The 20,340-nt window shown below is 42.2% G+C and overlaps 1 protein-coding gene across 1 annotated transcript in view; it reads left to right on the top strand.

Moving 5' to 3' along the window:
* The window catches only part of LOC147710281 (beta-1,4-galactosyltransferase galt-1-like), a 29,148-nt gene extending 23,101 nt beyond the window's left edge, over positions 1 to 6,047 (top strand). Inside the window, exons 2-3 of the mRNA XM_086920955.1 lie at positions 1,787 to 4,722; positions 5,022 to 6,047. Of these exons, the coding sequence (XP_086777081.1) occupies positions 1,855 to 3,240 (1,386 nt within the window). The 5' untranslated portion in view covers positions 1,787 to 1,854 and the 3' untranslated portion in view covers positions 3,241 to 4,722; positions 5,022 to 6,047. The remainder of the gene's footprint in view (positions 1 to 1,786; positions 4,723 to 5,021) is intronic.
* Positions 6,048 to 20,340: the final 14,293 nt, after the last annotated feature.

Raw genomic sequence — 20,340 nt, 5'->3', positions numbered from 1 at the left:
TGGTCAAAGCAGCTGCCTCCGAGACGCTTCTTTTTATAAGGAGGAATAGTCAGAAGGGCTTTATGAGCAGACCGGAGGTTGCGAGAGGGGCTGTATTTTTTGAATAGGTCTCTGATGAAAATGGGACCAATGTCGTGTAAAGACTTGAAAAGAATACACCCAGCTTTGAAGGCCACGCGTTGCTCAACCGGGAGCCAATGCAGCTGTTTCAAGCCAGGTCTGACGGATTGCCTTCTGGGAATGTTGAGAAGAAGTCTGGCTGCCTGGTTTTGAACCAGCTGGAGGCGTTTAAGCTCTCCAGTTTGGAGCCCAAGGTAAAGACTGTTGGAAAAGTCCAGTCTGGACAAGACCAGGGAGATGACGATCTGAGTGAGGGCAGCTTGGGAGAAGAAGCGGGCGATTTTTTTTATTTTCTTCAGCTGAAAGAAACTGGAGGAAACAACAGCTCCAACTTGTTTTTTCAGGGAGAGATCCTCACTAATGAATATACCAAGGCTCTTAACCGAGGAAGATTTGGATGGGGGGGTACCCATGCAGGGGGGCCAGAAACTGGGGTTCCAGCTGAGGGTGCTCTGTCCAGGCAAGACCAGTTCGGTCTTGCCTGGTTTAAGTTTCAGGTGATTGCAGCTCATCCAACTCAAAATGTGGGACATGGTGTTTTGGAATTCAACCACAGAGTCCTTGGTGTTCAAAGGGAAGATGAGCTGCAAATCGTCGGCATAATTGAAAATGGTAACCTTAGCGTGTCTGATTGGACAAGAACGAGGAGTAGCCATCACACCATATTTTTCTAGAGGCAGCTTGTCAATCATGTCTTCATGAAATCCCCTCCCATAACTTTATCAACCCATGTTCTTTTTATTCCTCCCGGTACTGAAATGTATCAAATGTTTTATTTTAATAAACAATTTTATCAATTCAGCTTCCTCTGTCAAGGCAAGAAGTTCATTCTTCTCCACCTTCCATGTCTGTCTTGGCCATGATTCAAGGCTCCAGCTTCTGTAACTTCAGGACTTGTCGCGCAGTCGCAGTTTCTCTAAAGATTGAGTTCAGAAAAGCATTTAGGCCCATTCAGTTTATCATGAAAAATAGAAAAGAACAGTTTTAGAGACACAGACTAAATGAATACACTGTATACCACTTCTTTCTACTCTACTCCCATTGTTTTATTTTATACTATTGCATTAGAGATTATGCGAAACAGACAGCTTAGCAAGGCAGTGGTGTAAGCTTCTTGCACGTTAAGACACATAACGGCCATCTTAGTTCTATTGCGCAGAAGCAGAAGTTTTCCCTCCAAGCATATCACGTGGGTATGACAGACGCATGCGCAGTAGAAAATCCCCTGTAGCAGCAGCCATTTTAGTGCAAGCGGATTATTGTTAGTAAAAGCACATTGACAAGCTTCCCCTAGATACCTATTATGTTGTGTAATGCAATATTAATAAGACAAAAACATGTTAATTAGTACATTAATGTTATTACGAGAGGATTGAGTACAAGCAAGTCACTTTACGTGTAACATCTTGCTCCATCATTAGCATTCATTGAGCTCTTACTCTTCTCTAAAGGTATGAAAGACCTACATTTACAGAGAACTTCAGTTACATCCTTTCACAAACACATATGCTCCTTTAAAACAATGTGATTCTGGATTTTGGGATTTTCCTGCATTTAACAGTATATACAAATCTTTTTAAGACTGATGCACAAAGGCTTGAACAATCTGAAACTGGACATCCAAGCTCTCCTTCTAATTGTATCTCACCTGTTTGTTATTCTTTAGGTAATTCCAGTTGAATGGACATTGGATTTGCAAGATCACTGTGACAAGCTGCAGCGACTCAATCAGAGATGAATCCCTACACTTCTGTCAAAAGCCTCTGCAAATGCTTTGTGATGTTCGTCATTTTCTTCACTGTGGTCCTGCTGGGTTCCATCTATCAGAATCCTCTGATGTTAGAAATGCCTTATGGCTACTTAAGGAAAAAACTGGTCCATGTGAAATCTCACCCGCTCATTCAACAGCTAAGCAGTGATTGTAAAAATAATGTGGCGGAAGGCACAATCACTCCAGTTGCTAGCAGTAAGACTTACGTAATTGCTGCATATTTAGATTTTAGAGGCGGCAGAAGTGTCCGCGTGCTTGGAATCACCCAGCGCAGCGCGTATAATGAGCTCTTTTGCCACTTCTGTCACATCAACAGCACCTACACGGTTCAAGCTGAAATGCAGGTCCATGCAGACCATTTTAACTTTCCATATGGAACCACAGATTTGCTCTGTGATCTGCAGGAGGACCTCATCCCAACATTTGTATCGGTTTCATCAGGGTCTGAGTCGAGAGAAGTGCCCTCTCTCGTCCCATATCTCAAAATCAACAACATCCGAGAACAGTTGGAAAATTCTCCTCCCACAAATTTTGAGTATGAATTTGTTGTCTGCATCTCAACCATGTTCGGAGACTATAACAATGTGCTGCAGTTTGTGCAGGCCATGGAAATGTATAGGATCCTCGGTGCACAGAAAGTTGTCCTTTACAAGACTCACTGCAGCAGGCTTCTCAAGACCGTCATCGACTACTATGAAAAGCTGGAGTTTGTAGATGTGGTACCCTGGCCAATCACCTTTTATTTGAACGTCTCATCAGGCTGGCACTTCCCAGAGCATCCCGGAGAGCTGCACTACTATGGGCAAACAGCCACCCTAAATGACTGCATCTATCGCTACATGTACCGGAGCAGGTATATATCACTCAATGACATTGATGAAATCATTCTGCCTGTCAGTCACAAGAACTGGCATGACCTGATGGACTATTTGGCCAAAGACAGCTGGTTTTTTGGCACATTTATCTTTCAGAACCATGTTTTCCCCTCAACCAAAGAATATGAAATTCGTTCAGCACCCTACAACGACTGGAACCATGTTCCCGGTGTGGATATGCTACGTTTCGTCTATAGAGAGCCCAATATACCCAATGTGGACAACCCCACTAAAATGATCATCAACCCCAGAAGTGTGGTAAAAACTTCAGTTCATACTCCGCTCGAGTTTTCTGGAGAACAATATTGGGTGTCCAGCGAGGATGCAAAACTGTGCCATTACAGAGCGCCCAAGCAGTCAGAACTTGGGAAGGAATCACTCGTAGAAGACAGCATATTGTTGAAGTATGAATCTGAATTAATAAAGAATGTAAATCATGTTTTGAGGGAAGTCCAACTTTTGGGTCCCCTTTGATCCAAAAGAGGAAGAGAAATGGCAACAAACTTCTTTTAATACTGAGGATTTGGCTGACCGGCCTTAATGATCAGGGTAATTGATCTTGTACTGGGTACCCATGCTTACATGTCAATGTTTCTTCAATCAATCACATGTTTGTAAAGCACACTAATCACCAGTGAGAATGAAGTATTCAACGAATAATAGACATCAGTCATCCTCCTGTATTTTGTGGACTGCAGGCAATGATGAATTTTCTTTTATATATTTATGAAACTTAAAAGGGCAATCGTTTAAAAAAAAGTATTTGAATCTTCCTTCAAGAACTTCGCTTTGGCAGTTCTCAAATAAATGATTTTAATTGTTAGAATGTATTTAGGAAAAAATTAGTCTTATTTGAGGGTTACATATCATCTGATGCCCCATAAATGTATTTAGGAGAAATTATTCTTATTTGAAGGTTACATATCATCTGGCGCCCACGCTGGAATGAACATGGTTAAGTAAGCTCAGTATACTGTAATAATTCTATAGTTTTGGTACTTATTTTCTGTCACTGCCCCGCTAGTTTCTAAGTTTCCTAATAACAGCATATGACTCGGGATCTGTTAATGTGGAAGCATGAATTGGTCAAATCTGTTTTAGAACGTTACTGGGATCCTGGGTGGGCACACTTTTTTCTGAGACATTTATTTGCTATTTACCCATCTAAAATGCCCAAGGAAATCAAGGGGTAGATGTATCAACATTTGCTTTTGCGATTCCTTACTAGCGATTTTTTGTGAGTCGCTATTAAGAAATCGCAAAAAGCGATGTATGTAGATTTTTGAGAGAATTCTGCAATTCCTTAAATATCGCAGAATTATCTGCGATTTTTCAGCGATTTCTTATTTTGCGAATTTCGCAAAATTAGAAATTGCAAAAAAGCGTGAATCTACTAATGCAGGAAAAAACCGATTGAGTCATAGTCAGGAACTGCTCTTGATTAGCTGCACCTGCTTGCCTGAGCCACACCCAGTAGTAGTTGGAAGCTTGTTAGGCTGGAGAGAAGACCTGTTTCACTACAGTATGGAGCCAGAAAATTCTGAAGGAGGTGCCTCAGGTGAAAAAAGGAAGAGGAAGCAGAAATTTTCAGAGAGGGAGTTGGAGACACTGGTAGAAGAAATGGCTTGCAGCCATGAATTGCTGTTTGGTAAGCAAGCCAAGAATGTTCCAGAAGTGAGACAGAGAAAGATATGGTTGGAAATTCAAGAAAAAGTAAATGCTGTGGGAGTCATACCAAGATCCATCGATGAACTGAAGAAGCGATGGTATGATATGCGTCTGAGGTCCAAAGAGAAGCTTGCAGAGCGAATTAAAGAAGCAAGTAAAACTGGTGGAGGAACCTCACATTAAACCAGCCAACTCCACATGAAGAGCTAGTGGAAGCAACAATTTTGCATGAGAGTGTCAGTGGAGTCACAGACATTGACAGTTCGGAGCCAAGACATGCAGAAGAAGGTAAGAAGGATGCATGAGTGTTTGCATTTTTCTGGGTTATGTATGTTGTTTTTGCTAGGAAAGTTTTACCTGCAGCAATTTAATTGCATTGAGGATTTTTGTAATTTTAATGTCTGACTTTATCCTCTCTTATTTAAGCATTTTTACTTTCATTTGACATTAGTTGGCTTATTACATATTTTTAAATATAAAATTTAGCAAAAAAACACATTAAAGGAGTGCATTGGTGGTTTGAAGCTTTTAATAAAAAAAACAGACAGGCAGACAACAATCTCATATGTCTTTTTTAACATTCACAGAACATGTTGAACATGCAATTGATGATTTTGATGCCCACTCTGCACTTGCACATGATATAGCACCAGGTGAAGATAATTATAATGAGGATGAGGGATCCATTCCAATTGTGAGACCCAAAAGAAGAGCTGTTGCTCCTTTACAACCTTTTCTGGATAGTGATGAAGAACCTGAGGGGTCAAGACAAAGTGCCCATGAGACATTGCATGAAGATGAACATGTTGACAATAGAAATGCTGCCTCAAGAAGAAGAGCTTACACTTTAAATACTGCCAGGCATAACAGGGGTGATGTTACAAACAGTTCTAATGTTTTGGAAGGGTTGGAGCAAAACTTGCTGAAAGTGCAGGAGAAACAGCATAAAGCTTTACGATCCATCAATAGACAGCTCTGCAAATTAAATAAAAGCAATGCCTGCATGGGGGATGGGATGAGGCGAATGGCAGACTCTATGGATAGACTGTGTGTTGCAATGGAGAAGTCTGAGGAAAACAGAGTGAGGGCTGCACGCAGACAGGATAGCAGAATGCTTACATACTACACTGCAATCAATAGACTGTGTACTGTCACTGCACAGTGCAGTAGGCGCAGTATTTCAATGCAGCGCATGGTGAGCGAATGCACCAGTAATATGGCCAAAGGCCTTGATAAAGGTTCAAATGCATTAGAATTGCTAAAGACCAGTAACACAGGGGCTCGTGGCTTTTATGAGCCAATGGAAACAGAGGACACTGCAAGTAGGAGCAGCAGCAACCCTACTCCAACATCAGACACCAGTGACCGCAGGAGTGGGAGACATGCCACCCAACAAGCATCTGTGAGGAGCAGTGGGGCAGGGCAGCGCACAAGCAGCAGGCAGCGCAAGAAGTAGATTCTTAAACCTATAAAATGTTTTCTTAAAATAATTTATCATTCGTTTTTCTCACAGTTATATATGAATGTCCTGTGTATTAACAGGTTCCAAATGGCTAATTGCAATGTTTCTTCAATTTTTGGTTACATGAAGTAAAACTTTCTAAACTTAAAAACATGCTTTTCATTCTTACCTAAAAGTAATTGTTTGTGATTTCTGTACGTCTTTGTCGTCCTGCTGCAGCTCCTACCCCTGCAGCACCTCTTCTTGGGGGAGGTACATCATCATTGTCTGAAGATTCTGGGTCACTTACATCACATTGTGTTCCTTTTCTCATGGCCATGTTATGTAACATTGCTCAACTTTTGATGATTTTGCAGCACAAGGATGGTTTATACTGCAAAGAACCTCCACTTTTATGAATTCTTCTAAATCTGCTTTTTAAAATTCCAAAAGTCCTTTCTATCACTCCACGTGTAGAACGGTGAGCCGTATTGTATCTCCTTTCACGAACATTTGTTGGATTTATGTAAGGGGTCAAAATGAAATCACGTACAGCATATGCACTGTCACCTACATAGTAATATAAGAAATAGTTTACTTTCAGGAATGCCACTGGTTATCTTTGAGAATATGGAAAATGTAAATGAAATATCCACGTACCAAGAAGAAATCCTTCTCCAAATTGCCCAGCTCTCAAACGTCCATGCAATCCACTGTGTCTGAACATGTAAGAGTCATGAGTGCTTCCAGGGTACTTTGCCACTATGTCAGTGATTATGTTCTTGGCATTACACACCATTTGAATGTTTAAAGAGTGGTAGCTTTTCCTATTTCTATAAACATATTCAGTTGCAGCAGGAGGAGTAATGGCAATATGTGTCCCATCTATGCATCCGATCACATGTGGAAAATGTGCAATTTGATAAAAATTCAATTTTGTAATTTGGATATCTTGTGGTACGCTGGAGAGGTAAATATGATGGTGCAGCCTACTCATCATTGTATCAAGGAAAACTCTAAAAAAAATTGTGAAAAAGCACTCTGAGACACTCCACCAACCTCTGCAATCACCCTTTGAAAAGATCCGGAAGCCAGAAGATGCAGGGAACACAGAACCTGCACATGAGTAGGTATTTAATGGGTTCTGTGTGTTTCATGCTCCAAAAAAGGCTTCAATTCCACAATAAGGTCCAAAATGGTGTGTGGATGCAGTCTATATTTCTAAAAAATGTCTTCTTCAGTCTGCTGAAACAAGGTTATCCTCAGTCTGAAAATCCTCTCCTGCCTCTGTCTCCTCTGTGCAAGAGCTTGAATGCGCAGCCTCCTAGCTTTCAGGTAAAGTGCAGCCATTGCTCTTTTAAAAAAATCAGTTTGGACTGGTTTTTATACTTTCAAATGGATTACCACCTGCTTGAAGTTAGTGTTAATAGCAATTTCTTAATTTGCGATTTTCCGGATTTCGCTAATTGCGATTTCTTCATACATCTTAATGCAAATTTCACACTTGCGATTTCATATTTGCGAGAATCGCAAAATAAGAACCATGTAAAATAGAGAATCGCAATAAAATTCGCATAATAGGAACAATCGCAAATAAGAAATCGCAAAAATGCGATTTCTACATTGGCGATGCGAAAAATTACATACATCTTGAAATTCTATTTTCTTGTCGCAAACGGAGAATTAGAGCGATTCGCATCGTTTGCGACAAAAAAAATGCTTGATACATCTGGGCCCAAATCTTTTTTGCATCGTTTCTTTGCCCTCAGGAAAGGCTAAACTGGTTTTCCGGTACAAAAGGGGGTGGTGATGGACGGAGCATCTGAATCAATCAAACACTCACACCCAGTCAAAAGATCTGAGTTTAATCCATCACCGTTCTTTAGCCCACTCTGCTACCCCAGTTCAGACATGGCTATATGCTTCAGCCCGGCTTGCTTGAATCCAGTGGCAAAGTGAGCAAGGGACTCACGTCTGAGCATAAGCTGCCACACTTATGGCGGCCAAAAGCGGTACAAAAGGGTGTGTGATGGACGGAGCATCTTTGTACTGGGATGAATGTAAGACATTGTTCTGCATACTGTCCATCAACTGTGTTTTTTTAAATTGGTTTTCCAGCACCACTCCTGCTGTGTAGTTTGGGAATAATGTAGTGCATCATCATACATATTATGCATGTTCACCATTGTTACTGGATTATAGCTCATTCTCTGCCTGGCCTTCCATTCACATGGTTCTGGGGATGCCATCAACTGGACTAGAGGAGTCACCCTTTGAATGTCATCATTGGTTTGGGAGGTTAGTGGAAGGTTTGCACATATATTATATTTTTTCTTCGTAATTTGCCCAATCCTTCTGTTCCACCCAGATGGGGTGGGATATACAAGGGCCAGGCAGCCCCAAAATATCCAAACAGCAAGTCATCACCATGCAAGAGAATATGCATCCCAGGTTGTAGTGATGCTTGTGATTTGTATTTAAAGCTTTGGCAACCAAACCAATGAAGTTCGGCCACAAAGGCCTTGATCACAGTACATAACGTCATTTTCTCCTTGCCATATAAAACCCCCGTCTGACCCCCAGTAAAAACAAAAAAAGTTGTTAGCAGACTAACACATTACATTACATAGTCTGCCTTCCTCTACACACCGGATGGCATAGTTCAATTTAGCGCTCAAAATTCATTGTTCCCATGTTTGGAGTAAACCTTTCATATTCTTAAAATGCCATAAGGCATAAAAATAATACCCATTTTGTGAAGTCAACACATTAACTTCAATAAAGATATTGGGTGCAATGTCACTCACTGATGTAATACATTTTAGCCCAAGTTAGAAAATGCTTTGTATTATCATATTTTTTACAATACTGTGATTTCCCAGATGTTGAAACATCCAGTCCTCGATAAATAACAAGATCGACTGATTTTCAAATGATACAATTTCATGACATAATTCTCATTTAATGTATCTCCATATTTCAGTGTTGGTGTTCTTTGAATTATAGTATAATGCCTAAATAAGAGAATTATACAAATCCCTGAATTCAAAGAACAGAAACAACAAAACTAAAGAAAATGGCAATTACTAACTTTAACAAGCAATCTGGGAAATAATTATGTTTACTCCGGTAAATGTACAGTTAATTCTTCTGTCATATTTAGGCCTTCTGGTTACCCACTCTCCAGGTTAATAATGTACCTAGACACCATCATACTTCACTTCCACCCTATCCAAACCATAATACACCGCCAGTGTCCAATCTGCATTATGAAACTCCTGCAAGTAGTGGGCAACAGTATATTTGTTATCTCTGTTTGTGATGTCCCCTCCTGTCCTCTAAAATTAACTTTATCACCAGGAAAATATCACTTCCGATGTACCTCCTTCCGCAAAATCTGTCATAGAAGTATATGGTGTAGTCTGAATTGCCTCTGATAAATTTAATTACCCTCTGTTGCGTGTCTGGTGTGATAATGTGAAGCTAGTCACATTCTTACTGTGTTTAAACACTTGACAGCGCCCACACACAAAACACCTTGAATTTGTGAATTTTTACTGTTGTCACTAGTTACAGATGGGGGATAACTGGACAACCTTACGTTCTTGTTTCTTTTATCTGTAATAGAGGGCTTATCAGCTAATGCTTCTCTAAAGATAGTATCATTTTGGAGGATACCCCTATGTTTCTTGAGAATACTTTTGATCTGAGGTGATTGGTCAGAGAGGGTTGTGATTGTCCTTACACCATGTGTTTTTTATCGACTTGACATGTGATAATACTCGCTGGGATTAGACATAGTAAATTCACTCTTTTTCTACCAGCTGCTTTTTACTATTTTTTTTTATTTATGCTTTCACAGCAAATAGCAAGTAAAAAAAAACAAAATTCATATACATTTACAACAACTTCGTTACCGCAGAAACAAATCAATAATAAGCAGTTCAATAATAATACAGCAACTGATCCTACCCGCAATTCCTGAACCCCTGTCATACAATTCATTGTTCACAATCAGTCCTCATAATAATCACGGAACGCGCTCCAAATTTTTATACCCAGTTTTTCTTCCTAGGGCCTCCATAAGAAAAGAGACCCCACTCCAAATTAAATAAACTATACATTTTAGTGCGCCATTGATGGAAATCGGGTGGTTGTTCCTGTAGCCACTCAGTAGCAATACATAACCGTGCAGTGGTCATAGCAAAGAAAATGAAATGTCAGTATTGAAATAGTGGCTCCACAGATCTATCCTTCGGTATCTTCCCCAGCAGCATCATCACAGGTGTTATTTCTATAGGCATTTTTATTACATAAATAAGAAACTTTTCGATTCCTGCTATAAAACATTGAAGTTTCCGACAGCTGAAGAAGATATGTACACTGTCTGCATCATCAGCCATACAACGAAAACATTTGCCTTCATTCCCACCTCCCTATTTTGCCATTCGTAGCGGAGTATAATATAAATTAAACAATGTCTTGAAGAATTGGGCTTTTAAATTTGCAGACATTAATGCCTCCTTAGACAACAAAAGCAAATCTTCTATAACTATTTCTGAGTCTTCCAATGCGCTCACCCATTTCAACCTAACTTTTTCTAAATCATCACTTCTCTCGGTGAGCAATAATTGATATAATGTTCCTATTTTAACCTGTTTCCTAATTCCTTCCACAGCTTTATTTTTCTGAAAGACCACCCTTCGTCAAAATAAATAATTCCGAACTTGTAAAAATTAAAAAGAAAATCCTAGAAAAACAATATTGGTCCTTTAACTCCTCAAATGATTTACACGTCCCATCCTCCTTGTACATATCTCCTAGCAATCTCACCCCATTCCTCTGCCACTTAGCTGCCATATCATCAGAGAAGATCCCAGGCAGAAACCTAAAAGCATAAAAAGGCGTATAATAAGAAATTTTCCCTATAGCCATTGAGGTAGCGAATCATTTCCAAGCCTTAAAAGCCCCCCCAAATACCTTAAAGTGGGTCCATTTGTAGTAGCTCCCATCTGTCTCAATAAATAGTGATTGTTTCGCAAATGGGCCCAACTGCATTTCAAAGATAGAGGGGACATAGGCAGCATCTGCCACGGACTCCCCCGTAATCAATACTATCATCTTCAACAAAAAACAAGTGGCATAATACAAAAAAAAATCAGGCAACCCCATCCCTCCCCTAGCGTATGGTAAAGTCATGTATTTCATTGCCCGTCTAGGTCTACCTGGGCTCCAAATTAATTTACCACACATCGACTGCAAGGCCTGTATCCTATCTTTGGGTATTTCTAGAGGTATTGACCTAAACAAATAGAGAGCCTTTGGTAACACGTTCATTTTTACAACATTAGAACGCCCAATAATAGTCAGATGTAGTCGTCCCCACCTATCCAAAGAGTTCTTAATTTTGGCCATAAATACTTTCCAATTACCATCCACTAATTCAGTCATGTTTGCCTTTAGCTGGATACCTAAGTATGTAACCTCTTTCACCGCTCTTACGTCCTGCCATATTAATGATTCCGAGCACAAAATCTGCGTCTTCGCCTCGTTTAATTTATACCCTGCTACCCTGCCAAATTCCTTCGCCAGCCGCTCAATTTCTTCTATGGCAGTACCTGGATTAGTTGTTGCCACTGCGATATCATCCGCGTACGCGAAAACAGAAAAACTATATTCAGACACTCGATAAGGTGGGATCAAGGTGCTTCGAGTGAGTTGCTCAATAAAAGGATTAATATATAAGGCAAATAAAAGAGGGGAACACGGACATCCTTGCCGAGTTCCCCGTGTAATGCTCAAGGAATCTGACAATAAGCCCATAGCAGAGATCTTCGCCGTAGGAGTTAGATAAAGAGACTGGAATGCACCAATAACATTTTTTCCAAATCCCATTTTATCCATAAGTCTCCACATATAGCTCCACTGAACTCGATCAAATGCTTTTTCAGCGTCGAGTAGGATAAGCGCTAAATCATTTTTATTCAAAGCCGCCATATCGAATAACGTGATAACTTTATTAACATGTTCAACCGTTCCCCTTTTTGGTATAAAACCATGCTGTTGTTGAGACACTAAATACTTCATGCATTCAGATAAACGATTGGCCAGAATTTTAGAATACATTTTGTTGTCAACATTTAGCAATGATATTGGGCGATAAGATCCTACTAAATCCGGCCCCATCTTGCAAAACACTGCTATCGTAGCGTCTGACCATGAGCGAGGAGGAAAGCCCTTCTGGGCCAACTGCAAAACGACAAGCAGCTCATTCTTAATATTTTTATAAAACTGTCTGTAAACCTCACTAGGTATTCTATCAGGGCCTGCAGCCTTCCCGAAAGCGAGACCCTTTACTGCTGTTTCCAACTGTTCCTCAGTTATTGGGGATTCCAATTCCCGAGCTACTATAGGATCTACTCTTTTTAGGCCATCTTCCAACATTTCAAGCCCTGACCTGTCCCATTTTGTTGTGCATATAGTTCAGAATGATACTGCTGAAAAATCTTAAGAATATGGTGAGGATCCGAATATGAGACTCCCGCGGCATCTTAAATTTTCTGGATATTTCTAGCTGACTCCTTTATCCGCAGCGGAACAGCCAACCTCTTTCAAATTTTTTCCCCGTACTCTTGTTTCTCCATTCTTGATGTTAAATATTTTCTTGCGTTCTCTGAGCTCCAGAAACCCAGCACCTTTGCTCTATCTATTGCCACCTTATTCTCCAGAACTGTTAAATCATTCAGGCCTCTAACTACACCATTGGTTAATAAAGTTTCAGACTGAATTAAATGCCCATATAGCGTAGCGAGCTCTTTTTTAAATCTCTTTTGCTGCCAAAAACGAAAACTTATACATTCACCGCGGAAGCCTGCTTTGAAGGTGTCCCATATTATACCCACCGTGGCCGTCTCTTTATTACACTGAAAAAAAGACTGAATCCATCTTTCCATGTGCACCTTAAATTCGTTATTCAACCCCAATTTCCGATCATACGTGAAACTTTAGCACTTAGGCCTATTTGAGCCTCCTTGTATCTCAAATACGATGGGTGCATTATCAGATGCGATCCTAGGATAAATACTGACAGTTTCTCCAACCAATAATGACACTGGGGCAAAGAAATATTCCAGTCTGACCAAGTTCTTGTGGGGATGAGAATAGAATGCGAACCCATTATCCTGTGTCTTCAAATACCCCCAAACGTCAATTAGCCCATCTTCACTCACTAAATCATGCAAAGCCTTAAATACTTTTGGTTTGCGGCCCTTATATTTGTCAGATCCCTCCTGCAGTGCGCTGTTCGTCAAGTTTATATTAATATCTCCGCATAGCACCACTGGTTGTGGCCAAGTGGCCAATTCCAGATTCACCTCATTTAGAACTTCTGGATCGTCCACATTAGCTCCACACACTGAGCAAAGTGTCAAATCCTTTCCTTCGAAACTACACTCCGCTATCGCCCACCGTCCTTTTTTATCCAATAATTTCCGCCCAGTCTTAGCATAATTTTGTTTAACAAGAATAGCCACTCCTCTTATCATACTCGAGTGTCCTGTCACTGCCACTAATGAGTATCCCAATTCTTTTAACATCTCCCTTTTTGACCAAGGAATATGTGTTTCCTGTATGCAAAGTATCTCTGGAGAGATGTAACGTAATTCAGCTGCCACCTTTTGTCTCTTAATGAAATTATTAAGGCCAGACACGTTCATTGAGAAAATTCTTAATCCTTTAGTTGCCATTTTTAATCGTAATTTCAAAAAGCAAACATTTCCTCAAGGCCATTAACCTTTCAAATCCCAAAAAATATTCTTAAAAATCTCGAATCCAACTTATAGTTTCTGCTACATAGTAATTTCCTCATTATTTGCGTTATTTGCTGTAAACACTTATTCTCCTTTTTTCCACACCCCCCTCGTGCCCCCGCCACCCACTACCCCCACGACCCCTTCCCCACCCTTCCCAACCCCCTCCCCCACCCTTAATCGAGGCTTTAGGACTTATGGTCCTGTTGATGCGAGCTTGCCCCCAACCCCCAACCTTCACCCACGGGGGATTTAAATAGCATCTTATATCCCACACAATCTAAGAAAAAAAACAAGAGAAAAACAGGTGCTACTCCAGAGAGGTACGCCTAAAAAAAAAATACAAAAAAAAGTAGGGCCGAGCACACTTTATACTTAATACTTCAAATACCATTTAGTAGGCTGCTACCATCTTGCATTATATTGTAGCCAAAAATTCCTTAGCGGAAGCAGCAGTTACAAAGAAATTGGTGCGCTCCCTGAAAATTACTTTCATCTTAGCAGGGAACATCAAGTAAGCCTGCGCACCCTTAGTTCGAAATTCAGAAATTAACTGTTTAAACTGCCACCGTAGGTCAACTGAATGCTTGCATAGATCAGGGCGAACAAAAAATTCACAGTCCAATCCACATCTTATCTTATCAGGTCGAGCTTTCAAAAAGATCTCCTCACGAGCCAAAAAGCTGTAAAACGCAACTAATATGGCTCTTGGCTTCTGATCTCTTTGATTGGCACTGATAGAAAAAGGAAAACGATGTGCCCGTTCCACCTCCCGATCCCAGTCCCATCTTGTTGTTTCCGGGAATGCTTTTTTTAAAAGCTCTACTATAAACCCTCGAGGATCCGACCCCTCCTTCCCCTCTGGGATTTGCAAAAATCTCAAATTGTTTCTGCGGGATCGGTTTTCCAAATCAACCAGTTTCCAGTTTATGTCCTCTTTGGTAGCCATTTGGGTTTCGATCGCCTTCTTCTGTTGCGCTAATTCATCTTCTAAGGTGGATATGCGTACTTCCGCTTCGTTAACTCTTTCCACGAACTCCGAATGTGACTTTACCAAGCGTCTAACAGAGTTCTGTAGTTTTCCTGCAGTAATTCTGTACTCTTAAGCTATCTTCTCGAGTTTCATCCCTATGCCGCATCATAGTCTGATATATCAAGCCTAGAGATATTTCTTCTGGCTCTGGGTCTGGCTCAATCTCTGTTCCAGGAAGGGCCACTCCTTTATTTTCTACAACCTTCTATATCTCCCAGCTTTACTTCCCGACTTTGGTTTAATTGGAGTCTTCGAACAGTACCAGGGTCAAGGCCCTGATCCTCCTGATCAAAGCTGCTGTGGATACTTCCATCCTCCATGCTCATATATGTTGCTTATTGCTGCGCCAAATCCTCTGAAGAAGACATAGACTGTTATAATAAAGAATAGAAATCAGCAGGGTCTGATTCAATAGCATGAGGTACCCCTCCTTGACTGTTAATGCTGCCGCCGCTAGGTGCACCCTCCTTAATAGCCACGGGTATCACAGGTCCTTGTTTTAATATTGGTTTTGAAACTAGAGCTGAGCCTGTAGCGGAATCCTTAATCTTTGTTTGTGCATTCTCCTGCAAGTTTGCCTCGTTAATCTCCTCCATATTAATGTCAATTGCGTTTCCCTCAGCCATGAGTATTTCCCCCTGTACATCCACCACCCACAGCCCTGTGACTCCTGTAGTGTAGAGCCTCCACTTTCCACAGGTACATCCCCAGGTGCGTCCTCCCCATTCGCTACCACCACTACGGGCAAAACAGAGCCACTGGAACCTTCCTCCGTAGTCTTAACAGCACTATGCTGCTTCTGCTTCTGCGATTCTTTAAGCCTTGAGGCAAAAAACAGTTCCTGTATTTTCTTTACATTATTTGCATGATTTACCTCACCAGTGTTTTTATCTCTCCCAGCAGCAGACGCGGGTCCTATCTCCGCATCCTTGCCTCCTTTCACTGAACGAGAAGCCATTTGCATCATAACAGCAGGAGCAGGCTCAGACCCATCCTGTACCTCCGTGGCAGCGTTACCCTGTCCGCGTCCTCTACGGCCTTTCGGCGCCATTCCCCCAACGGCACACGCTGTCTTCCAACGCCCACAGGCACTCCACTAACTGCTGGTCGGGTGAGCCAGGTGAGCCGCCTCCACAGGAACGCCCACCGACTCCGCCGCAAGATCTTCGCGCTGGGCTGTGCACTGGTCCCCTCTGCCGTTAACACTCGCAGCAACGGCATTCAAGCTCTACAGAAGACGAGTCTCTCCTGTTTTTTTCCCGGTAAGCTACAAGCAGGCAACAATTCTGCCCAGCAATTCTGTTTCCTTAGCGCCCTCACTCGAGCAGCATCACTCCCCCGCGAGGTCCGGCTGGAGCAGCTTGCTCATACGTCTGTCCTGGACGCCATCTTGCCTCACTCTGGTAGACCAGCTGCTTTTTAACTGCAATACCTAGCACCCTCTGTGTGTAGCCCCTGGCTCAGAATTTAGCTAATGGTTCTTGTTTGTCTCTGTTATAGAGATCCACAGTACTACAGAACCTTTTAAACTTGATAAGTTCACCATATGGGATGTTCCAAATGGTGCTCTCTGGATGTTTGCTTCTAGCATGCAGGATGCTATTGCCTGCTCTTGGCTTTCTAAACACTAGTGTTCATCTTCTCTTCATTCACTTGCAGTTCTGTGTCTCAGACGTCTATTTCCATTCTACTGTAATGCATGGTAAATGTGAAGATCAAATCATTTCTGTTCAAAAGCTGAAAAAACCCCAGGAATTCCTTTTCTTCTTCTTCCCAGATCAAAACAAGCATTTACAATGCAATGGTCTCGGCATTATTAAAGGTAGAGCTATTGCTATTGCTTATGACATTTTTTTTCATTTTCTTTTTCTTTAAAACATAAATAAATGGTATTGTCATTTACAACGGCAATAGGTGAGCATTAGACCGTAGTAGAGAGTATTCCCGGACACAGAGCCATGCACACACACACAAACGGCTCTGTGAGTGTGTGCGTGGCTCTGTCTGTGTGTGTGTGCGTGGCTCTGTCTGTGTGGGTGTGTGCGCGGCTCTGTCTGTGTGGGTGTGTGCGCTGCTCTGTCTGTGTGTGTGTGTGTGCGCGGCTCTGTCTGTGTGTGTGTTTGTGGCTCTGTATCCGCGAATACGCTCTACTTCTCTCTAATGCTCACCTATTGCCATTGTAAATGACAATACCATTTATTTATGTTTAAAAAAAATGAAAAAAATTGTCATGAGCAATGGCAATAGCTCTACCTTTAATAATGCAGAGATCATTGTCTTGTTCAAGTCTTGTTCATTAATATTAAAGAGATGCTTCAATGAAAGAGGCATTCACAGGAGCAAAGAAGCTATAATTGCAAGTATTAGCCCAGTGGAGTCTCAGTTAATCTGTAAATGTCTGAGATTTTTGATTAGGGCTCCAACTGAGCTGTCCCAGTATAAGTTCTCACCAATGTCATTGGAGCCACTGGATGGAGGGCTGGCTACAATACCCTGAATTTGCACAGAGTGACCGATGCTTAATCTAAATTGAATATTTGCACAAGCACATCTCTACACTGTTAAGTAATTATTATGCTACATTTTAGAGGCTATGGTATTGAAGGGGTTATAGCCCCATACTTGAAGGGGCGATTGCACTTCCATGACTGGTGCCTTATATGACTTGCATGCCTGCACAGACTTATCGAAGTTGAATTGTTCAGGCTGACTGATGCGTAATCTGAATTTTACACTTGCACAAGCACAGATCTGCACTGTTATGTTATTATTAACCTTGTTCTTATAGGCTATGGTACTGAAGAAGGTATTGACCTATGCTTGGAAGGCACAATTGCACTTTTCTGTAACTGGAGCCTTGCGTGTCTTGTATATTTGCTCAAAGTTCCGACCAGTTTTAAGTGCCATTTTTCTTGAAGATGAGATTGTTCTATGATCAATGTGTATTTTCTCGCCATTTTATCTTCTTAATTATGAAATATTACACCTATAATTGTTTTATGTTTCAATAAAAATATTATGGTTTTAATTAACTGAAACAAAGAATTATTACAAATTGTAAGTAGACAATGTGCAACTTACAAATACAGCTCTGGGGAAGTTTATTCTTTATACCAGGTGTAATCACCATTGGGGGAAGTTGTTGGTAAAAAAAATCGAGTCTGGCTGTATTAGCCTGTACAGGTTGCTATGATCAAAAAAAGGTAGGCCCAAAGAGGGGATTTCTGGATCATAGTTTGAAGGCTATATGTAGATCAGGAGAAGGATGTAGATTTTGTACCGGAAGCAAAGAGGATAGTGTATACGATGAGCACGGTAAGGGACCTAATTTGCAAGATTTTGCCTGTGCTCAGTCTTTTTATGCATGGTATAGTGGGCTGCTTGCATGTTTTTTTTAAGCGCTAAACTGCCACTGCGTTGTACATGAAACCACACAATTGACACATCACTTGAACTCATTTATCAGAGGTAGGCGTTCGTTTTAGTGTGGTTTCCCTTTCGGGGCTGTAAGAACAGAGGTTCATTGGCAAGAAGTAAATAAGCCAAGACTATTGCGGGAGGGTGGCTTGGAGCGAATCAAGCAACGAACAAACACCTCTATTCAGAGCACCATTTTTCTAATGAGCTTTAAAGATTTTTACATCAAGGTGAAGCGAGCTTGGGGATTGCAGTCGATGAAACCCATTTTCGGTCCATTCCCTTTTTAACTTGGAGATTAGGGGATCGAGGGCTTCACAGGTTCGCGGATCCAACAAATACACATTATGAGCTCGGTGTTGGAGCAGCTTGAGCCGAGATGTGTGCGCCTGCACCCCCGGAGAAATTGTGGCTTCCTTTTTCCCCGAGCTGGGAGAGGAAGGAAGTTAGAAAGTACGAGAATCCGTTCGCCCCGACAATGCTGGCAGAAAGTTACATTACTTTACATTACCAGCATCACCCCTGCAGCTAGAGGAATTTGTAGCTGTAAAAAGTAATAAGCGCGTGCTCAACGTTGACATTTTCCAGTCAATGCTTTTTCTCTTTCTCTGCGTGACCCCGGAATTATATTCCTGAAATACAAAGAGAGGTGACAGAGCATTGGAACACGATGAGCCGGAGCGGCGCGTGCAGAACGCGGGGCTCATGCTCATTGGCGCTGACCTCCATTAACTCAATGCTTTCTGCGAGTCCACCCACTGACGTGATAATGAAGTGGAAATAATGAGGACTTAATACAATTCTCCTTTTTTTTTGCCTTCGACTTTCTGCAAATTTGCTTAGCATTTTTAAAAACTCAGCAAATTGGACTACTGTATCATGACACATCAGATCTGAGGAGGGACAGGTAACGAGAGGACGGAGAGACGCCCGACCTCATCTTAACGACGAGCAAAATGGTGGCCACAAAGCTCCGAACATTTTCGGATTTGGGGGCGTGTTTAGGTGTTCTGAGTGGCGGGTGACGTCACAGGGCGAAAGAACGCCAAAAACACGCCCCCGAATCCGAAAGAGACGGGGCTAAATTGGAGTGACGGCCCTCTCCTCCAATGGCTGGCCTCCGTTTAGGAAGCCAGCCAATGGAGGAGAGAGGCGGGTTAAACCACACTACTAAGAGACATAAGATCTCCTACCGGAAGCTGGCAAGCCAGCATTTCCGGTCCTCAACCTAAAAAGATCATCAATGTAGCGTAACAACATAGTGAACTTACTCATAAATCTCTCCAGTTATGTCTCTGGGCACCTTCTCCTCCCACAAGCCCAAGACAAAGTTTGTGTAGCTGAGAGCTAAGTTGGTGCCTGTTGTGGTCGCCAAATTTGTTTTTAAAAGGTATCTTCAAATGAAAAAAAAGGTGCTCATTGAGACATGTTTCCATCATTGCTCTTAACACGTGTCTGCTCTAAAAACACAAGGGGCCCAGTCTGTAATAATGACTTACTTGCTTCCATACTCTTCTGGTGTTCTATACTCATAATCTGCGAGTTGACATCTGGGGGCCCATTATGATTTCGGGCGGATTGCCCCCGCCAGGCTGGCGGTAGCCACCGCCAGCATGGCGGGGGCAATCCAACCGACATCCACACTCGTTTCCCCCCCTGCCATATTAGTATGGCGGGGGGACCTCGGCGGACGGAAAGACCGTTCGCCACTTTTCCGCCCCGGTCGCCTTGCGGAACAGGAATAATATGGTGGCGGTGTCTATCAGACACTGCCAGCCATATTATGATGGGCGTCTGTAGGTGCCTTTCTGCGGCGGCGATGCCGCCACGGAAAGCCATGCGGTCTTCACTCTGGGGGCCCCTGCGGGCCCCCAGAGTGAAGGAGAGGTGGGGGTTGCACACGGGGGGTACCAGGTACCCCCCTTCATTTGCATAAACAAAGCGGCAGGCACCGCATAGTGCCTGCCGCTTTGTTTATGCAAATGCATCAATGCATTTTTAGCATTGTGGCGGGCGGTGCAGAGAGCACCGCCCGCCACAATGCTAAAAATGCAGGATGTGCCCGCCACTGTGGCGGGCACATCCTAATACCCCCCACGGGACCCCCGCCCTTATGGCGGGCGGTCCCGAATTCCGACAGGATGGCGGGCGGACAAAGTCCGCCCGTCATCCTAATGAGCCCCATAGTGTTAACATAGTATACCTAC

The sequence above is a fragment of the Lissotriton vulgaris genome, chromosome 5, assembly GCF_964263255.1.
Source record: "Lissotriton vulgaris chromosome 5, aLisVul1.2, whole genome shotgun sequence".
Taxonomy (NCBI): domain Eukaryota; kingdom Metazoa; phylum Chordata; class Amphibia; order Caudata; family Salamandridae; genus Lissotriton; species Lissotriton vulgaris.
The sequence above is the reverse complement of the archived record's forward strand: the minus strand, read 5'-3'. Positions and strand labels throughout refer to the sequence as shown.